This window comes from Phymastichus coffea, unplaced genomic scaffold, assembly GCF_024137745.1.
Source record: "Phymastichus coffea isolate CEN01 unplaced genomic scaffold, Cenicafe_Pcof_1.1 PCOF00058, whole genome shotgun sequence".
NCBI classification, from domain to species: domain Eukaryota; kingdom Metazoa; phylum Arthropoda; class Insecta; order Hymenoptera; family Eulophidae; genus Phymastichus; species Phymastichus coffea.
This window is the reverse complement of record NW_026706869.1, coordinates 688,949-705,149: the sequence shown is the minus strand read 5'-3', so window position 1 is coordinate 705,149 and position 16,201 is coordinate 688,949. Positions and strand designations below refer to the sequence as shown.

Sequence of the window (16,201 nt, the reverse complement as noted above, 5' to 3'; positions counted from 1 at the left end):
AAAACTATATTTACGATTTTGTGCAATTTTTTATAAACAACGAAAAGACATTTCATTTATGATTTAATTTGTTTTTTATCAAACAATAAAGTTTATCAATATTTATCAAACACACCATTTCGTCAGCATTCAAGTCTCCTCGGAAATGCAAAATGCACTGTTGATTCCCTTCCAATATTTCACTTACTTTCTCTGCCCCCCCTCTCTCTCTTACACAGCCAAGTACAGTATTCATGGCAGGTAAAAACCCTCCTTAACGAGGGGTCGCTGCGTCGTTTACCTGTGCATCAGACTGATGACTCATCTTTACAGTAGGATCCTAGTGCCTTTGATTTACAACAGACAATTTATAAAATATAGCCACTGTCAAAATATCAGAGATAATTAACGAAAATTTTCGGAATATATACTCTCAATATTGCGCTTTTATTTTACAGGAATAATTAATAAAACATACATTGAGAATTTTACAATAAGCAATGTTTCAAATAGCTTCTTTAACAATCATCTCCGTTAAATGATTGATCATACAATATAAAATAATTATAAAGTTTAAATATCTAATATCCATTGTATCTTAACTTCAACAGAAATACAATATACTAACGCAGTCTATGCGTAAATTTCGAATAAAAACAAAACAAATTTTCGTTGAAAAAAATAGAAGAATCTTAATCAAAAGTAATTAATTCAGCAACTTCCGGAGACTTTCTCTCTTCTTCTTGCTTTAAAGTTGACATCGGTTCTTGTGGTTGAGGTTCTGGCTCCTGCTGTTGTTGCGGTAGTTGTTGCTGAACGGGTAGTTGTTGCATCTGCGGTTGTTGCGGAGGCTGTTGACTTGGCTGCTGTTGGGCTATTTGTTGTTGATGTTGTTGCATTTGTTGATGATACATCTGAGCTTGTTGAGTGAGAGGTATTCGAACTCCAGACATCGCTGCCATGTGTGCTCCTGCTATTCCTGGTATTTGTTGTGATTGGTTGGGTAATTGTTGCGGTGGTCCTGGCATTTGTTGTTGTTGACTTGGTATCTGTGGTTGTGGACTAACGACCTGTTGTGGTGAACCTTGCATTTGTTGAATTGGTGCTTGCATCGGGCCATTGCTCGATGGCATTACAATCGGACCGTGACCTGGACAAAAAATGTTATGCTAATTCTCATTCGACATAGATTTTATTTATTTTACTAATCATTTTGTAGAAAACTGCATTGAAAACTAATTTTAACAGTAATGTTAATTTATTAATATTTATTTATCTGACGATAAAGGTAAAATAAGAAACGTTTATATAGACGATTTGAAATTATTTTGTCGTTCATATCGAATTTGTGGTCACTATATCCATATAGAGTAAATTTCGTTTCGAGGTAAGGGTAAATAATTACGAGGTTTTTGTCATCGAAAGTCGGCCGGAACAAGAATTACTATCGACAGAAGTGCGACCATCCTTGAACCGTTTATACCACTCTTTTATTCGTGTTTTGTTCATACACTCGCTTCCGAAGGCCTTTTGCATCATTTCAATAGTTTCCAAACTCGTTTTTCCGAGTTAAAAAAAACTGGCCAAAAACCATTAATTAATACAGCTGTATTAATAGGTATTGATAGCTGTATTAATAGGAATGGGTTATTTCAGAAAATAACCTATTCTTATTAATGCAGCTCTTATAACTTCAATATAATTTTGGATTTGGAATTTGCGGGAGCACAGAAAAGAAAATTTAGATAATTTTGAATAGTTCAAATAGACATAAAGCTATTTACTTAAAATTTTTTAATGGGTTATTTCAGAAAATTCCTATTAATTCCTAATAATGCAGCTCTTATAACTTCAATATAATTTTGGATTTGGAATTTGGGGGGAGTATGAGTTTTCTTCAACATTTGGGGGGGGGGGGGGGGGTACAAATTCCAAAAAAGCAATTTTCGAGTGGTACAAATTAAGACGAAGCTAATGGTATATATTTTTTTTTAAATCAATCATTTTTCTGCCAGAGTCGTTTCGATGCTTACATTTTACAAATTGAAAGGGCAAGAAATTAGCTGATTTTATAGATAGTATAAACAAATCCAAGACACTAACGCATGCTTGTACTTGATTCCTCATCTTTTCATCTGATATATTAAAAGTTAAGCATTGATAAAAACAAATTCAATTCACCTGGCATAGGCATATTAGCACCAATAGAATGAGGAGGTTGTCCAGGTATCTGTCCAGCCATAGCCATTTGTCTAGCTAGTGCAGCCTGCATCATTTGTTGGCGTTGTTGTGCCTGTATCATTTGTTGACTACTGGGCATCATTTGCGGTGGAATTTGACCTGGTGCTGGTGGCATCATATGACCTGTCACAGCCATGCCATTCGTAGGAATGTGTGTCACTGGTTGACCAGTTGTAGGAATGTACGTTGTTGTGGGTAGACCTTGTAAAGGTGATTGTGATGGAGGACCTCCCATGACAGGTATTTGCTGCGGAATAATTGACTTTTCGTTAAAACTTGCATTTTGTTATTTTACGAGATTTGAAAGGTAGTTTTTTAATTGTATTCATACGATGATACCATAACGTATACATTCACCAAATAAAAAAAAATAAAAACTACCTCCAAAGAACACACAAATTTAAGTACTATTTTGCTTACTAATCCCGGTCCAGATACAGTTACGCGACCAAGACTCTCGTGATTCTGTTTATTCTGGCTCTCTTCCGCAGGTGGTTTAGATTCAGGTATAGCTGCTGGATCGATCGATTGTGGTTGATGTGGATGCTGAATCATATAATTGGCTGGCACTTGATATGTACCAGTAGCAGGTGGATAGGCATACGCAGTTGCAGGATTCGCTGCAGGCAAAGAGCTATAAATTGCTTCGGAATTGGAATATTGTACTTGCCGGACTGGTGAGCCTTGAGTTGACGGACCCATGAAGTCAACTGACGAATATCCAGCTATACAATCAATGCGTTTATTAGTAATTAATCTTTTATATTTAATTATGAATAATGTGGAAGTATTCAATACGTACACATTTTATATTGTTGTTTTTGTTGCTCCTGTCGCATTTGCATTTCTCTTTCCTGTTCCTGAATTCTGCTAAGCGCCAGTTCACGTTGATACTGCAGATATTCTCGTTTTTCCTTTCGCATGATTTCTAATTTCTGAGCCATTTGAAGCTGCTTCTTTCTGTCAGCTTCCTGCTTTTCCTGTAGCAAAGTTAAGCGATGCTCTTCGCGTAAAGCATCTAAGGCACATCTAGCGTCTTTGATTTGGGTTAGCTTGTCTTGCAATCCTTCATAATAGACTCTCTTGTCTTCTTGGTCTTGAATATAACGTAACAGTCTGGAAATAGAACAAAAAGAATATTAATCACTTTGGTAAAATAAAATACAAGTGCATGAAATTGATGTAATTACTTTGAATGCAAAGCAGTAATATTCATAAATAAAGTTTGAACAGAGCTGTCATTGGCAATGGAACGTCCTCTCGACGAATCACTCTTCATCCTATTGACAAAAATCTCAACTTGTGATCTCAGAGCATCTACAAAATTCTTCATCTCAGGATCAATCTCGCCATTCTGTTGCTTGATAGCAATGACTTTCTGCGGCATTGGGCTACTGATGTTTGGAGCTGATGGACTGGTGACATTTAGCCTTGAGGTTTGTTCTTCTAAAGCTGATTGGCGTTGTTCCCAATATTGACGATCTAAATACTTAGCTAAATCTGGATCATATTCTTCTTCTTCTTCTTCTTGGATTTTAGGACTTGGACTCTAAAAAATCAAGTTATTTTTGAAGGAAGAATTTCATAGTTAATTTATAATGTAAATAATTGAATTTACTGGAGAAGGTGGAGGTGAATAGTTGACTTTTGCAAAAGCAGTTGAATTAGACGTAATAGCGCTAGTAACACGCTTCTTTTCTTTTTCTTTATGTTCAGCTTCGCTTTGACTCAATGCCAAGGCAATTTGTAATTCTTCTTCCTCTCTCAGTTCTTCATCAGTTTTTCTTGGTGGAACCTGCCAATCAAATCATTGTAAAAAATATTCATAATAAATTAAAAATAATTCATATAATATTTGTCTAACATTCACCTGTTGTTGTTGAGCTAGCGAACTAGTAAGATATTCAATTGGAAGGTCTGTGTCCTTCGGAGTTGTTGTTACAATAGGCCTGTGAGGAATATCATAAGCTAGTAATTTTTATCTACAACATAATTGAAAGAATAACAAACTGAATACTTACTTGTTAACTTGATCATAGCAAGTAATGCACACACGAACTTCCTTTTCAATGCCATACTTGGGTAATACGGAAAATTTACCAGCACATTGATTGCAAAACACTTGTCCACAAGCTCTGCAATGATGCTTACGAAGGAATGTAGTAAAATTCTCCCTACAACGGTGACATTTATCACCATCCACCCATTCAGGAGCTATGTCAGCAGAAAACATAGCATCACTGTATTGCAAGTCAGGGAACATAAAATTTTCAGCTTTCATTATTCTCATTGTATCCTGCAAACATTCAACTCGATATAGTGACACATTTTATCATATTTTGGCATAGCCATAGAAAAGAAACATACATGAACAGCTCTGTACTTTGGATTTTCTCTGAAAGCATAGGCCCAAGCTTGAATTAACTCTAATATTTTATTCCTTACAGGTTCTAAGTGCTGTGTTGTTTTAGCTATCTCTTTCAGCTGTTCCATATACTGCTTTGTGCAGACTTCATTCTGAATCAGAGTACCACAATTTTTCACACAAGATTCTAAAACCTGTGATCATAATGAATTACTACAGTAATACATTCAATATTAAATATTGTAATAAATATCATGTGAATAATAATTACCAATAATCCAAAACTAGCTGTATGTGGATTTTCAGAAGTTATCTTTTTGTTTATAGCAGCAAGAGCATTTTTTGGTCTATAAAACAAAAAAAATGAATCCTTACTTAATCAGAAAGAAGGAACAACAGCAGCTCCACAATATTAGTTTTCCATTGCATGTATGCACAATGTATAATAAAAGTTTATCATGATTTTTACACTGACGTGCAATCGTTTGATAAATGTATGTATATTATACTTAAAAATTAGTAATAAGATGATTAAATGCCAGTTGCTTTAAAGTTGCATAATAATTCAGTTAGGTGTGAATTTAATGAGAACTCAAAGTCAAAGCAAGTATAACAAAAACGTTACGTCGTTGCAAATATTCTTCAAAATTGAAAACAATAAAGCCTTTTTCAGGTTATAACGATTGACAACGATTAAATATACTTACGAAACATCTCCTTGTCTAATTAAATCACAAATACTCAGAATTGTTGGCCAGTCAGGGTCAAGCATCAAGTTGCTCGTTGCTTTTTCTGTAATTAAAGAAACAGAAAACGTTGAAATGTCAGATACAATGGTTACGTTTTCTTAATAACAAAAAAGATGCTATACTGACCGAGCAACTTATTAAAATTACTGCTTAAGCCGATTAAAGGCATTTTTGTGAAAGGTAACTTGATCGAATGCAAAACAATAAATTTTTAAGAAATTACGATTCGCTGCTGTCTCCGAATGATTCACTAGCCCACGTCACAAACACAATAAACACAATCATATGGATATATAATGACTATGACAACTAGCGTCACGATAAAACAGATATTTAATTTATCGATTGAGTTTTCTTTAATTTTGGCGCGAAATTTAAAAGTATTGAGATTGTGATTATGTATTTTAATTAATTTGTATTCATATAACTAAAATTAAAATACCCATTTTTTTATAAATATGTAAACTACTATTTATTTGTCATTTTTAATGTTATTAATTATAAACATACAACACTTTTATAAAAAGATATTAAAGCAAAATAGAACAGTTTGATAAATACAATACATTAAAATGTTATAGAAGTATAGAAAACTCTACATATTAGGCATACTTGCACAGTATACAATTTACCTGTGGTTATATGACTTGAAATATTTTTAAAGCTTTGTCTCGATTAGACATATTACATATGGCTCTACAACAGTATAGTCTGTATAAAGTTTAATCAATATTAATTCACTAATAGTATTTTAACCATAGTAAATAATAATTTACCTACCAAACTTAGTTATTTTTTGTAAGAATCATTTAAGCTTAATTTAGCTATGGAGTTAAGAGCAACATCATCAGCATCATCATCATCTAATTTTGAAAAAGCCTGAAATTAAATACATGTAGAAATTGAATTAAGATCTCATGAATTATTATTTTATAAAACTGATATTTACTGAAAACTTTTGTTTTTCTACTTCAAAAAAACTTATATTTTTTACACGCTGAAGTTCCTCATCTTCCTGTACAGAAAGTATTGATTTTAATAAATTAACATTTTAGTAGAATTAAATATATGCACTATTGAATCAAATTGTATTAAAAAAATTTACCGATGATACATCTGGTTTTGTTTTAATACGACTTAACTGAAGGCCTTTTTCCAATTCTTTTTGTTCTTCCCACTCTTCTAATTTTATACTTGGATGCTCTTGATTCTGTATTAAAAATCAATAAAATATAATAAATAGTAAATGTTGCTGAATTTACATAGTTTAAAATTTAAGAGATCATTGAATACGTAACTTACATACGCGAGACTATAAATTTCACTAAGTTTTAAAGCTCTTTGAAGTTGCTCCTCTTCAGTTTCACATTAATTCTGAAATAAGAATTAGAGTTATAAACAAAATCATAAAACAATTAAAATATAGCCTTATCTGTAGAATTTACCTCGTTTCTATAATTTTTAGAACTGTTGCTTTCAATCCTGTATTTATATAAAACAAATTAAACATATTTTTAAAATGTTTCTTTTGCAGCTAGATTTAGTGTAAAAACTTACGAGTCTGTTAATTTTTTACTGTAGAAATCTTGTTTTTTCTGCTTTTTAACTTCTTTAAAACTATTTTTGAGAATTTCTCTACTTTCTTTGACTTTTTGCAAATCTGGATGCAATCCAGGAGAGCTTCTTTCAAAAATATTTTCATTATGGTTACATTTTTTTTCATACCTAAAATTTATAATAATAATAGTGTACAAATAGTAGTTAATATTTAGATATATATGCCAAATCTACTTGTGTAACTACTGTTTGCATGTTGCACAGTTGTCAGGATTTCTTAACTGCAGAATTTCATCATTTTTAATAGGTTGCTACAAAATTCAAAATTTTCAAAATTATTTAGAATTTGCCATGAAATTTTTTTCAACTAACCTTTCGTTTAAACATCTCTTTTTTTAAATTTTTGTACTCTTGCAATTCTTTTTGAATTGTAAGCCTACTTTCTCTGACTTTTCTTAGATCAGCAATCAATCTATGAGACTCTGTAAACTTCTCTTCATGTATAAATTGAGATTCTTGTCTAGTTTATAAGAAGAAAGTATTAGTTAAAATTGTGAATAAAACGAAGCAAAGGTGAATATATTATAATATATATTAACTGGTTTGAAATGTTGCCATTATCTTCTTCATCAGAAGTTGATAAGCCAAGAGACTTCTGATGTAGTTTAAACTGTTTCTTCTTTTCTTCCTGAATTTCCCTTAAATTTTTTATAAAGTAGTCCTCTCTATTCTTCATATCAATATCAACATCAATCTTTGAGTCTTTGTTAGAATTTTGTTTGAATACTCCTTGACTGACTAAATTACTACTCATATCACGCTTAAAGTTGATATTAGCATTATTGGCCTTATTAATAATAATAAATCTATAATAAAACTGCATTATATATTTGAAAATATTTAAATTACACATACATACACATTGCTTTTTTTGAGAATTTAAGTCTGCATCTTTTTCAAAATTAGGGAATACATATCCAGCAGCTTGTAAATTCCTGAATAATTTCTTGACAAGAAAAAAAATTTTTAATTTAGCAAATCAAACAAGTAAATAATAATTCTATGAAGATATTTTACTTGAGGGGCAGAGTATTGAGGTAAATGTTTGAAAGTGACAGCCCACATTTGAATTAACTCTAAAATTTTATCTCTTATTATTCTTTGTTCGGTAGTCTCAACAATATCTCTCAGAAGACACATGAAATCATCAGTACAAATAACTCTGTGGGCCAAGTTGCCACAATTGTAGAAAATTTTTTCTAATACCTAGACACATAAAAAAATTAATATAACAAGTTAAAACTAAATCATTTTGATGATAATTTTTAGCAAATTTACTTTCAACGCAAAGAATACTGTATGTGGATTATCATCTGTCATCTTGCCATAGAGAGCCTGAACAGCATAGGAGGACCTATAAATATTATTTATTTAATTACATTTTGAATGAATTTGTTTTTTATCAAATTTGACAAACTTTATTAAACAAGTAATATTTAAAATTTTGAAATATAAAATAATTAATTAAAAATACTTTGTTACTTTGATAATTATTTATTAATAATAGATTAATTACTCACTCTACTATGCCTTTATCAACTGAATAGCATATTTTTTTAACCGATTCACTGTCGGGCTCTAATTGCATAGGATTAGTAGCCTTATCTAAAATGCAGAATAACCAAATCGACAGATTACGAACTCAAGATAAGCATTTATTCAAAAGATTATAAGAATCAAATAAATACCTAAAAGATTGTTAAAATCATTGAAAGTCCCCAATTTTAACATTGTTAAATGTATCTTATTATATTATATATGTACGTTGAAGAATAATCTTATACTATATACGGTGAGAGATGTTTATACATGCACTTTGCATTCCACCGATTTCTTTTTTCTTGGATTGGTGACGGACACTCATATCCGATTCGTTACACCATTAGCAGATTTTCAATTGTTTTCGTCCTATTCTATTCTACATGTAGTGGAGGACTGTGAAGGTAGCCCCCTCGATTGTAAGGGAAATTGTGTTGAAATAATTTTGACAACGGTATTAATTGTCCAAATTGTTCCTGATATCGGTGATAATTTCCCATTTTCGATTTGTCAACGGAAAATGCGTGAAAATCATGATTTTCCTCGGTACATGAACAGATTCGTTTACTCTAATAATTATTGTTGAATTTTTATATTTGATAGCTCAAAATTAAGGTTTTAATTTCCCTCGACAGCCTCTCAAATTGCATTTCCTTTTCATTGCACAATTTTCAAATTAAAATTATTAATAATTTTCGTGTCGCGAGTGGCGGGAAAACGGTGTCAGTTCATATTTCAGCATTTTATTTCCAGCCAGGGCCGTATATGAAGCATTGCAACGCCCATGTTTGACGGGTATCGTGATTTTCACGCATTTTCCATTGACGAATCGAAAATAGGAAATTATCACAGATATCAGGGATAATTAGGAAAATTAATATCGTTGTCAAAATTATTTCAACAATTTCCCTTACAACCGAGGGGGCTACCTTCACAGTCCTATGTATTGGTTGGCTACGGTAGTTATGATAGCGTTTCCCATAGGGTCAACTAACGTTAGCGCTTGCGCGCTGAGAATGCGAGTTGACGAAAAATTCAAAAGGTAAAGATGCAGAAGAAGATGTCAGGAGTCATAAATAAAAGTAGTCGTTGAAAGTTGAAGCAAGAGCTAGAAAAAGTGTTTATAAGAGCATAAATTAGATTAAGTTAGACGTAATGATATGTCATATGAACATATTTACTTTTTTGAGAAAATTACACAGAATTTCTATAACAGATGGATTAGGGTTGGAGCGAGGCATTGTGAGATTATGAAGGGGAGATATAATTTCATTTTAGAAAGTTTAAATAATAATGTTTTACCTTGATCAATAAACCGCTCGTATAACCAGAAAATATGACTAAGATCTTCGTTATCTTCGCCGCATGGACACAGCGGGGAGTCGATTAGATATTTTCTGTGTAAACTGTAAGCCAAGCTGTAATGTTACCCCTAGTAAAGCCTATAGACGCGATTTTCGGCGACCTTGCTTGTTCGCCAAATTCCGCGCCCATATATTTCTTATAGGGCTCGTGAGGAGCGTCAACTCAAAGTCGAATATCTCGCCGAAAAACTCTGGAAAAAGTTCTTACTGGGGATAATTTCGCGCGCTGAATCGAATGCGCATGGTTCTAGAGCGATATCTCGAAAAAAATGTTGAATTGTCGTATGCGGCGAATTCATAATAGTATATTTTCACAGGGAAGGAGTCATTTATCGAAAAAAACACTTTCCGTGCAACCCCCCTGAATATCGGCGTGCTATACAAACGTACCCTTGGAAAATCAGAAAATCGAAAAATCGAGCATGAAAAACCACTCTCTCAAAAAAAATGTTGAACTGTCGTACGCGGCGAATTCATAATAGTATATTTTCACAGGGAAGGAGTTGTTTATCGAGACTTAAAAGTCTCGGATTACGGCAGAAGTTTTTTAGAGCGATTCTTTTTTTTTTTTGCTAGCCTCCTCGCATTCTGCATGTCAACATGGATCATGTGAGCGTTCAATGCAATTTTGACTATTTTCGATTTACTTTTATGAATATAGTGATTCTACGTAAAGGTAGTTATACACACACATATATAATTTCTGCTTCGTGTAAAAGTAAAAATTGTACAGTTAATGCGAAGTTGGTAAGAATTGAGTAATCTACAAAATAAAGGAATTCGTGAGAATGAAAAGTAGAAAAACGTTTATTCTTTATTGCATGAACGAGGTCACGTACAAATTATTTTAACACTAGTAGGCTTTTTTTATTGTCTTAATTACGTGTATATATCATAAGTATATGTTATACGTGTCGCTATCTTAACATTACTGTGATATAAAAAAATGGATAGTTAGAAATTTATGTTAGATTCGATTTTTTCCGATTTTTTAATTTGACAAGATTGTAAATATGTCTTTGTTGCAGAATTCAACTCGTAGGACACAGTTGAATGAAGTGAAATACGAGGCATAAATTTCAACGAACTATTAGATTTCAAGTATCACGTATAGAAACTCAGTTAACTAAAGCTAAAAGGACCTTTCAAATTAGCAGCTTTATTGTACAGCATTACAAGAAAAAATTCATTGGTAGGTATGTCGATGACGGGTCTGATAGACACGTGCTAATCGAGCGGTACTTCCAGCAGTGTAAATCCACGATGCCAATCCCAATCAAGGTTTAAGGGTGCGCGTAAGTAGGGTCGATTGATTTTTATGTGTCGGGCGATTCCTCTGCCGGTGTGTATAGGCGACCCGTCAGCGGACTTCTCTTTATCGCGTTTACGCGGTGAAACTTTGCTCGGACACTCGATTGCAGCTCGTTACTCGCGCCTGATTTATTTGTGCGTCCGTACGTCGAACGCGGCACAAAAGTTTTCCGTCGCGCGCAAAGTTTCCCTCCGCGCTTCGCATTATCGCTCGACAGATTTATTTTTAGGCTCGCGCTATTATACAGCCGACCCTTTTGATATACTTATAATTTATCGCTGCTAAAGGCTAATTATAACTTCGTTTATGTCCCTCTCTCGGTTCGTGAATCGTTTCAATTGCGTATACATACTTATTTTCGAAGAGCCTCGGTGCTTTCAATGTTTTCCACTGTTACGATTGCACGTTGCACTACTGCTTACTCTTGTCGTTACGGCCAATGAGTGCCTCAGGATAATGCGCCTATCCTTTCTGTGCCAAGCACTAGGGTTTTACCCTCGGTTTTTTTTGTCTCCTACATATGTGGCACTCATTTAATCTTGAAGCCATGTCTTAGCAATTCTCGATTTTCCCGTATTTTCTCGAGTTTTTACAGTTTCCTGTAGCGCGACGCCGGCCGACACTTATGTTTTCGGCTATCATATACCTTGTGTGTTTTCTTCAAACAAGGGAGGCGCCAACTTCTTTCAAAATATCCGTATTTGTTCTAGAACAAATTTCGAGTCCGACAATGTGAAAGTAGTATTTTTGAAGCAACTGCACGCAGCAATTCATCGTACATACGATCATACGGATAATCAAAGATCAGCTGCGGATTATTTAGTATATTTGTATATTCTTAATATGTTAACATTCGATAAGAATTTACCATTGTATTTAATCAATCAACTAATTATAATACCCTCATTCTGCGGACGTATTATGTTAACTATCAAATAATTTATTATAAACATATAATCCTAATGGAATATAGTATAGATAGCGAAGATATCGAATTATCACGATACAGCAAAAAGTTAAATAAAAAATCTACGATATAGCATAAATAACGTACATCCTAGATATTCATATTTGTAATTAATGCTTCTTTCAAAAAAAAAATGTTTAATATTTTACGTGACTGAATGAAGCCAAAATCATTGTACAATATTTTATTATGATTATCTGCGGTTTATATATTTTGTTACGTACTTCGTTTATTCGAAGCTAAATTTATTCGTATAGCAAGCATTAGTATGACACATCAATCAATTAATATTAAATTTATGCCAGCTGTAAGATACACTTTTGCAGTAATCTTTGATGTGCATATACGACATGTATATACTATCACATAAGAGCTGATCAAAGAGTATCATTCTCCGGCTAATCAAATCACGAATAAATTGCCTTCACTTTTATACCTATTTCTTTTTTATAAGAGGAGGAATAAGAGGAGAATAAGAGGATTTATAAGAGGAAAAAGATAAATTGAGAATCAGTCTTTATTATGTAACGATGGAAACCATCAGACCTATTTCTCCCTGGTAGTGTTAACTATAACTTACAATTAAATATATTTTAGTTAATCATTTGAAATGAAACTCAGTTAGATTAATCGTTTTCTCGGAAAGAAATTGAAAATGCATTGTAGAATCCATGTTCTGTCAGTAAAATCGATTGAATATTTCCATAAGAATATATTCGACAAAGAAAGTGATATTATAAAATGATTTTAATCTAGTAATAATTTATTCATTCGAAATCATGAATTAATTTGTATCTAAATAAATAATATTCAATTCTTGTCATTTTTCGTACTAAAGATTTTAAGATTAGAGTTAAATCTTGAATTGAAGAATACCATCTAAAGTCAATATTTATGCTACTATAGATGTAATAACATTTTCACTTCAGGCGGCCGTATTTGGGTTTTTCCATGCAGAGAACGCACACTGGCTAATACTTTGCATTATTTCGTGCTGCGTATAAGTTTGTTTACAATCGTGCATGATATTGAAAGATCTTTCGTAACCATTTGACAAAATATATTATATTTCTCTGACATTGTAATTTTTAATATTTCAAAAGTTTAATAAAGAATGAAGAAACAAAATGTTATTTTATTGTAAAGTAAACTATCGTCGAAAGCGAAATTTTGTACTGAAAAAGATTTGAAGGATAAACAATTGAAAAATCTGTAAATACTTGCGTCGTACGCAGCCTGTTTATACCAATTGAGTGTCACCTGCGCGCAAGAACCCTCGTACGGCTTTTACCAGGAGTGAAAAATTTTTTAACCGTCAATAATGTAACAAAGTGCTATTCAATGTTAGAGAAGGATATTTGCATCGCGGGATATATAAGAGCTTCGGTGGCTACGAACTTCGTTCGCTGCTTCAGTTCTTATATACTATTCCACGCTACAAACACACTCCCCTAGCATTATCGCGCTTTTACGTTACTGACGCATAAATAATTTAAATCTAGTTAGATTTATCACACCAATGAGCTCTATTTTTCACGAAAGATTGACATTTATTTCAATTGACGCTTGTATTTGCGTGAATTATTGGGACTAGTTAACCCCATATTTGTTGTATAAACCTAAACCATTTTCGTTAGTACCTGTGTGAGTGATAAAGAAATACATTTAAAAATAAGAGAAATGCTTGTATTTCTGTGTGTTTTTATATCTATAATTTAAAAATATCTGCTTGTGCATATGTGTTTTGATTTGAGATCTATCAAAACGTTGATTTTTGAATGTAGTCCAGTATATAATCAATCAACTTTGCGCAGTCGCGATTGTCGATTGCGATTGGATAATTGATGATATTATTAGGTTTGCACAATCATATTTCAGTCGAATTATTTGATAATTAAATTTGATTAATTATGACTTCATGTTCCGCAGTAAAGCAAAAAATGAAAAGGCACTTCTAACCATCTGAAAATATCAAGAGGTGACTTAATTAATGAAGTTTAATAAGAAATGAGAAATGCTTACATTCCCAAAAGTTTCAATCGATAGATTGATGTAACCACCGGCAGTGAGTTGAAACGGTCGCTGTGCTCGCATCATCATTAATATCAACATTTTATTATTCTTCATTACATTACTTGACTGCTGCAAACTGGCAAAGTACGCGGCATTTCCTATTTCCTCGCTCTATAACGAAAAACAAGATTTAAAAAATCACTATCATTCGAGTTACCATAGCCAATTTACGTAAGCATTCGGAACTTCTTACTTCAATCAGAAGGTATTCAGGGCCCCATTGTACGGTAAAAAATTGAAAGAGGTTCAATAAGAATATCATTACGAATTTCACTATATTTTCGTCATTCTATTTTGAAAAACAAATTTAACCATTTATCAATGTAATTTCATAGTTTATTTTATAAAATAAGATTCAATACTACCTCTAGAATTTTGAGACCAGTTATCGACATGTTATAAATGGTCGTGAAAACCGCGAAGAAAAATAATTTGTCAGTGATATTCTCTATGCCTTCGCAAAATCTATGACAGAGATGAAAATACAACGGTCTTTCGATTTATGAATTGGCATAAAGAGCCGACTTACAGCATAATTTGTTGGTGAAATTGAGCGCAACGCAACACACCGCGATCGTCCTCCGATATTTTTTCCTTAAGCGAACTCTGAGCCCTGCTCTTCATATTCAGAAGTCTGTTTTGTATGAGTCGCAAATAACCGCAGGACATCATCATCAGGTAAAGGCCAACCGTTTCGATACTTGCTATTTCAAATGCAATGGAGCATGTGACGACGCACTGCAGTAACCATGATAAGATAAACATGGGACCTTCGTGGACTTCCACAAAGAATCTGCAATATCCTCATCGATGAATTAAGCAATACCTTCCAAGACGATGCCGATGAAAAGTTTGCCTTCCATCGCGCATTTCTAACTTTGTCGAAAGCGCTTTTCATCGTTTTATCAAAATCTGGTCACTCGTGTGACAACCATTATGACAAGGAAGCAATCGAGACGACATTACATTGACGTTTGAAAAATCTTTAGAAATGTTATCTCACCTGAACGGTAGCACCCTTCTATCCGTGTCATTGACGCTTGGTCCCGGGATTTTAATGAAGAAGGCGGTAATAATGAAACTGATGACAACGGCTAGCGAGTTGACGAGCATGAAAGTCCTGAAGTAATAGGCCTTTCGCTCGAAGCTTCTCACCACTTGGCTTTCACCCTCAAGCACGAATGTCCACAACTTTCTGCATAAATCCACGAGTTTAGTGAGCTTCTCTCGACTTAGCGAAATGACGAGGAAACGGAAATATACTGATTGTACGACCATGAATTCGCTCAGGAAGTCCACCTCGAATTGCTTAATCGTAAGAAAATATTTGTTTGTTATAGCGAGCGAGTACATGCGCACGTCGCGCTTTTTCCAAATAGGAAAGCATTGTTCATTGTCCAAAAGCTCATATATATCGAACATCACTGTACCTTTCGCGCGGTCATCCTTATGCCATAGCCCGTCCACATGCCATTGTAAAGTAAACTTATCACGTGAAAGTAGAAGTGCAACAGCTTCGTAACGTAGTAATCCAACGGTTTTCCATCTAGCGGAATTGCACCAATGAGCCTCAGGAAATACAGATGCGACGATGAAATCTCGTCGAAGCTCAATTCCGTTTTCTGCATATTCGCGAATCGCTCGTTCGATGCCACTCGTTCGCAACTGCTTTCAGACTTGGGGCCAGCAAACGAGCGCCATTTAAAAATTCAGCGCGCGCGCGCTGCAACTTTCAGCTGGTTTTCCGCGACGCCAGAATAAAGGCTTGGAATATACCGCGCGAGTGCCAAGCAGCCCCGCATGTTTCTTTTTTTGACGACGAGGCGCTCATCAATTTTCAACTGGTTTATCAATCTTTAAGCAGCTATACCCTTGGCATCGACTTTCTCCGCCAGTTGTTCTGCCTCAGTTGATACATTCACTTCTAACATACTAACTACAACGACACGTTCCATTTTGAAGTGTACAAGTGTTGAACAATCACTTTTCCTTGTC

General features: G+C 33.7%; 2 protein-coding genes across 4 annotated transcripts; both read right to left on the bottom strand.

Moving 5' to 3' along the window:
- Window positions 1-415: 415 nt before the first annotated feature.
- On the bottom strand, window positions 416-5,596 carry LOC131666323 (hepatocyte growth factor-regulated tyrosine kinase substrate). 3 transcript variants are annotated; one of them, XM_058938893.1, is made up of 12 exons: window positions 5,461-5,596; window positions 5,293-5,377; window positions 4,857-4,932; window positions 4,588-4,779; window positions 4,242-4,516; window positions 4,085-4,169; window positions 3,839-4,015; window positions 3,411-3,769; window positions 3,023-3,336; window positions 2,629-2,945; window positions 2,161-2,467; window positions 416-1,129 (listed from the first exon to the last, which is right to left on the bottom strand). In XM_058938893.1, the coding sequence occupies exons 1-12, from the start codon at window positions 5,501-5,503 to the stop codon at window positions 672-674; spliced, it is 2,688 nt and encodes an 895-aa protein (XP_058794876.1). In that variant the 5' UTR covers window positions 5,504-5,596; the 3' UTR covers window positions 416-671. The 3 variants fall into 3 exon arrangements, with proteins under 3 accessions (XP_058794876.1, XP_058794878.1, XP_058794877.1); XM_058938895.1 differs by having other exon boundaries at window positions 2,641-2,945; XM_058938894.1 differs by having other exon boundaries at window positions 4,091-4,169.
- Window positions 5,597-13,394: 7,798 nt separating this feature from the next.
- LOC131666390 (odorant receptor 49b-like) lies at window positions 13,395-15,883 on the bottom strand. The gene is made up of 7 exons (XM_058939027.1): window positions 15,637-15,883; window positions 15,210-15,514; window positions 14,736-14,999; window positions 14,572-14,671; window positions 14,400-14,495; window positions 14,156-14,317; window positions 13,395-14,095 (listed from the first exon to the last, which is right to left on the bottom strand). The coding sequence occupies exons 1-7, from the start codon at window positions 15,832-15,834 to the stop codon at window positions 14,042-14,044; spliced, it is 1,179 nt and encodes a 392-aa protein (XP_058795010.1). The 5' UTR covers window positions 15,835-15,883; the 3' UTR covers window positions 13,395-14,041.
- Between the last annotated feature and the right edge of the window lie 318 nt (window positions 15,884-16,201).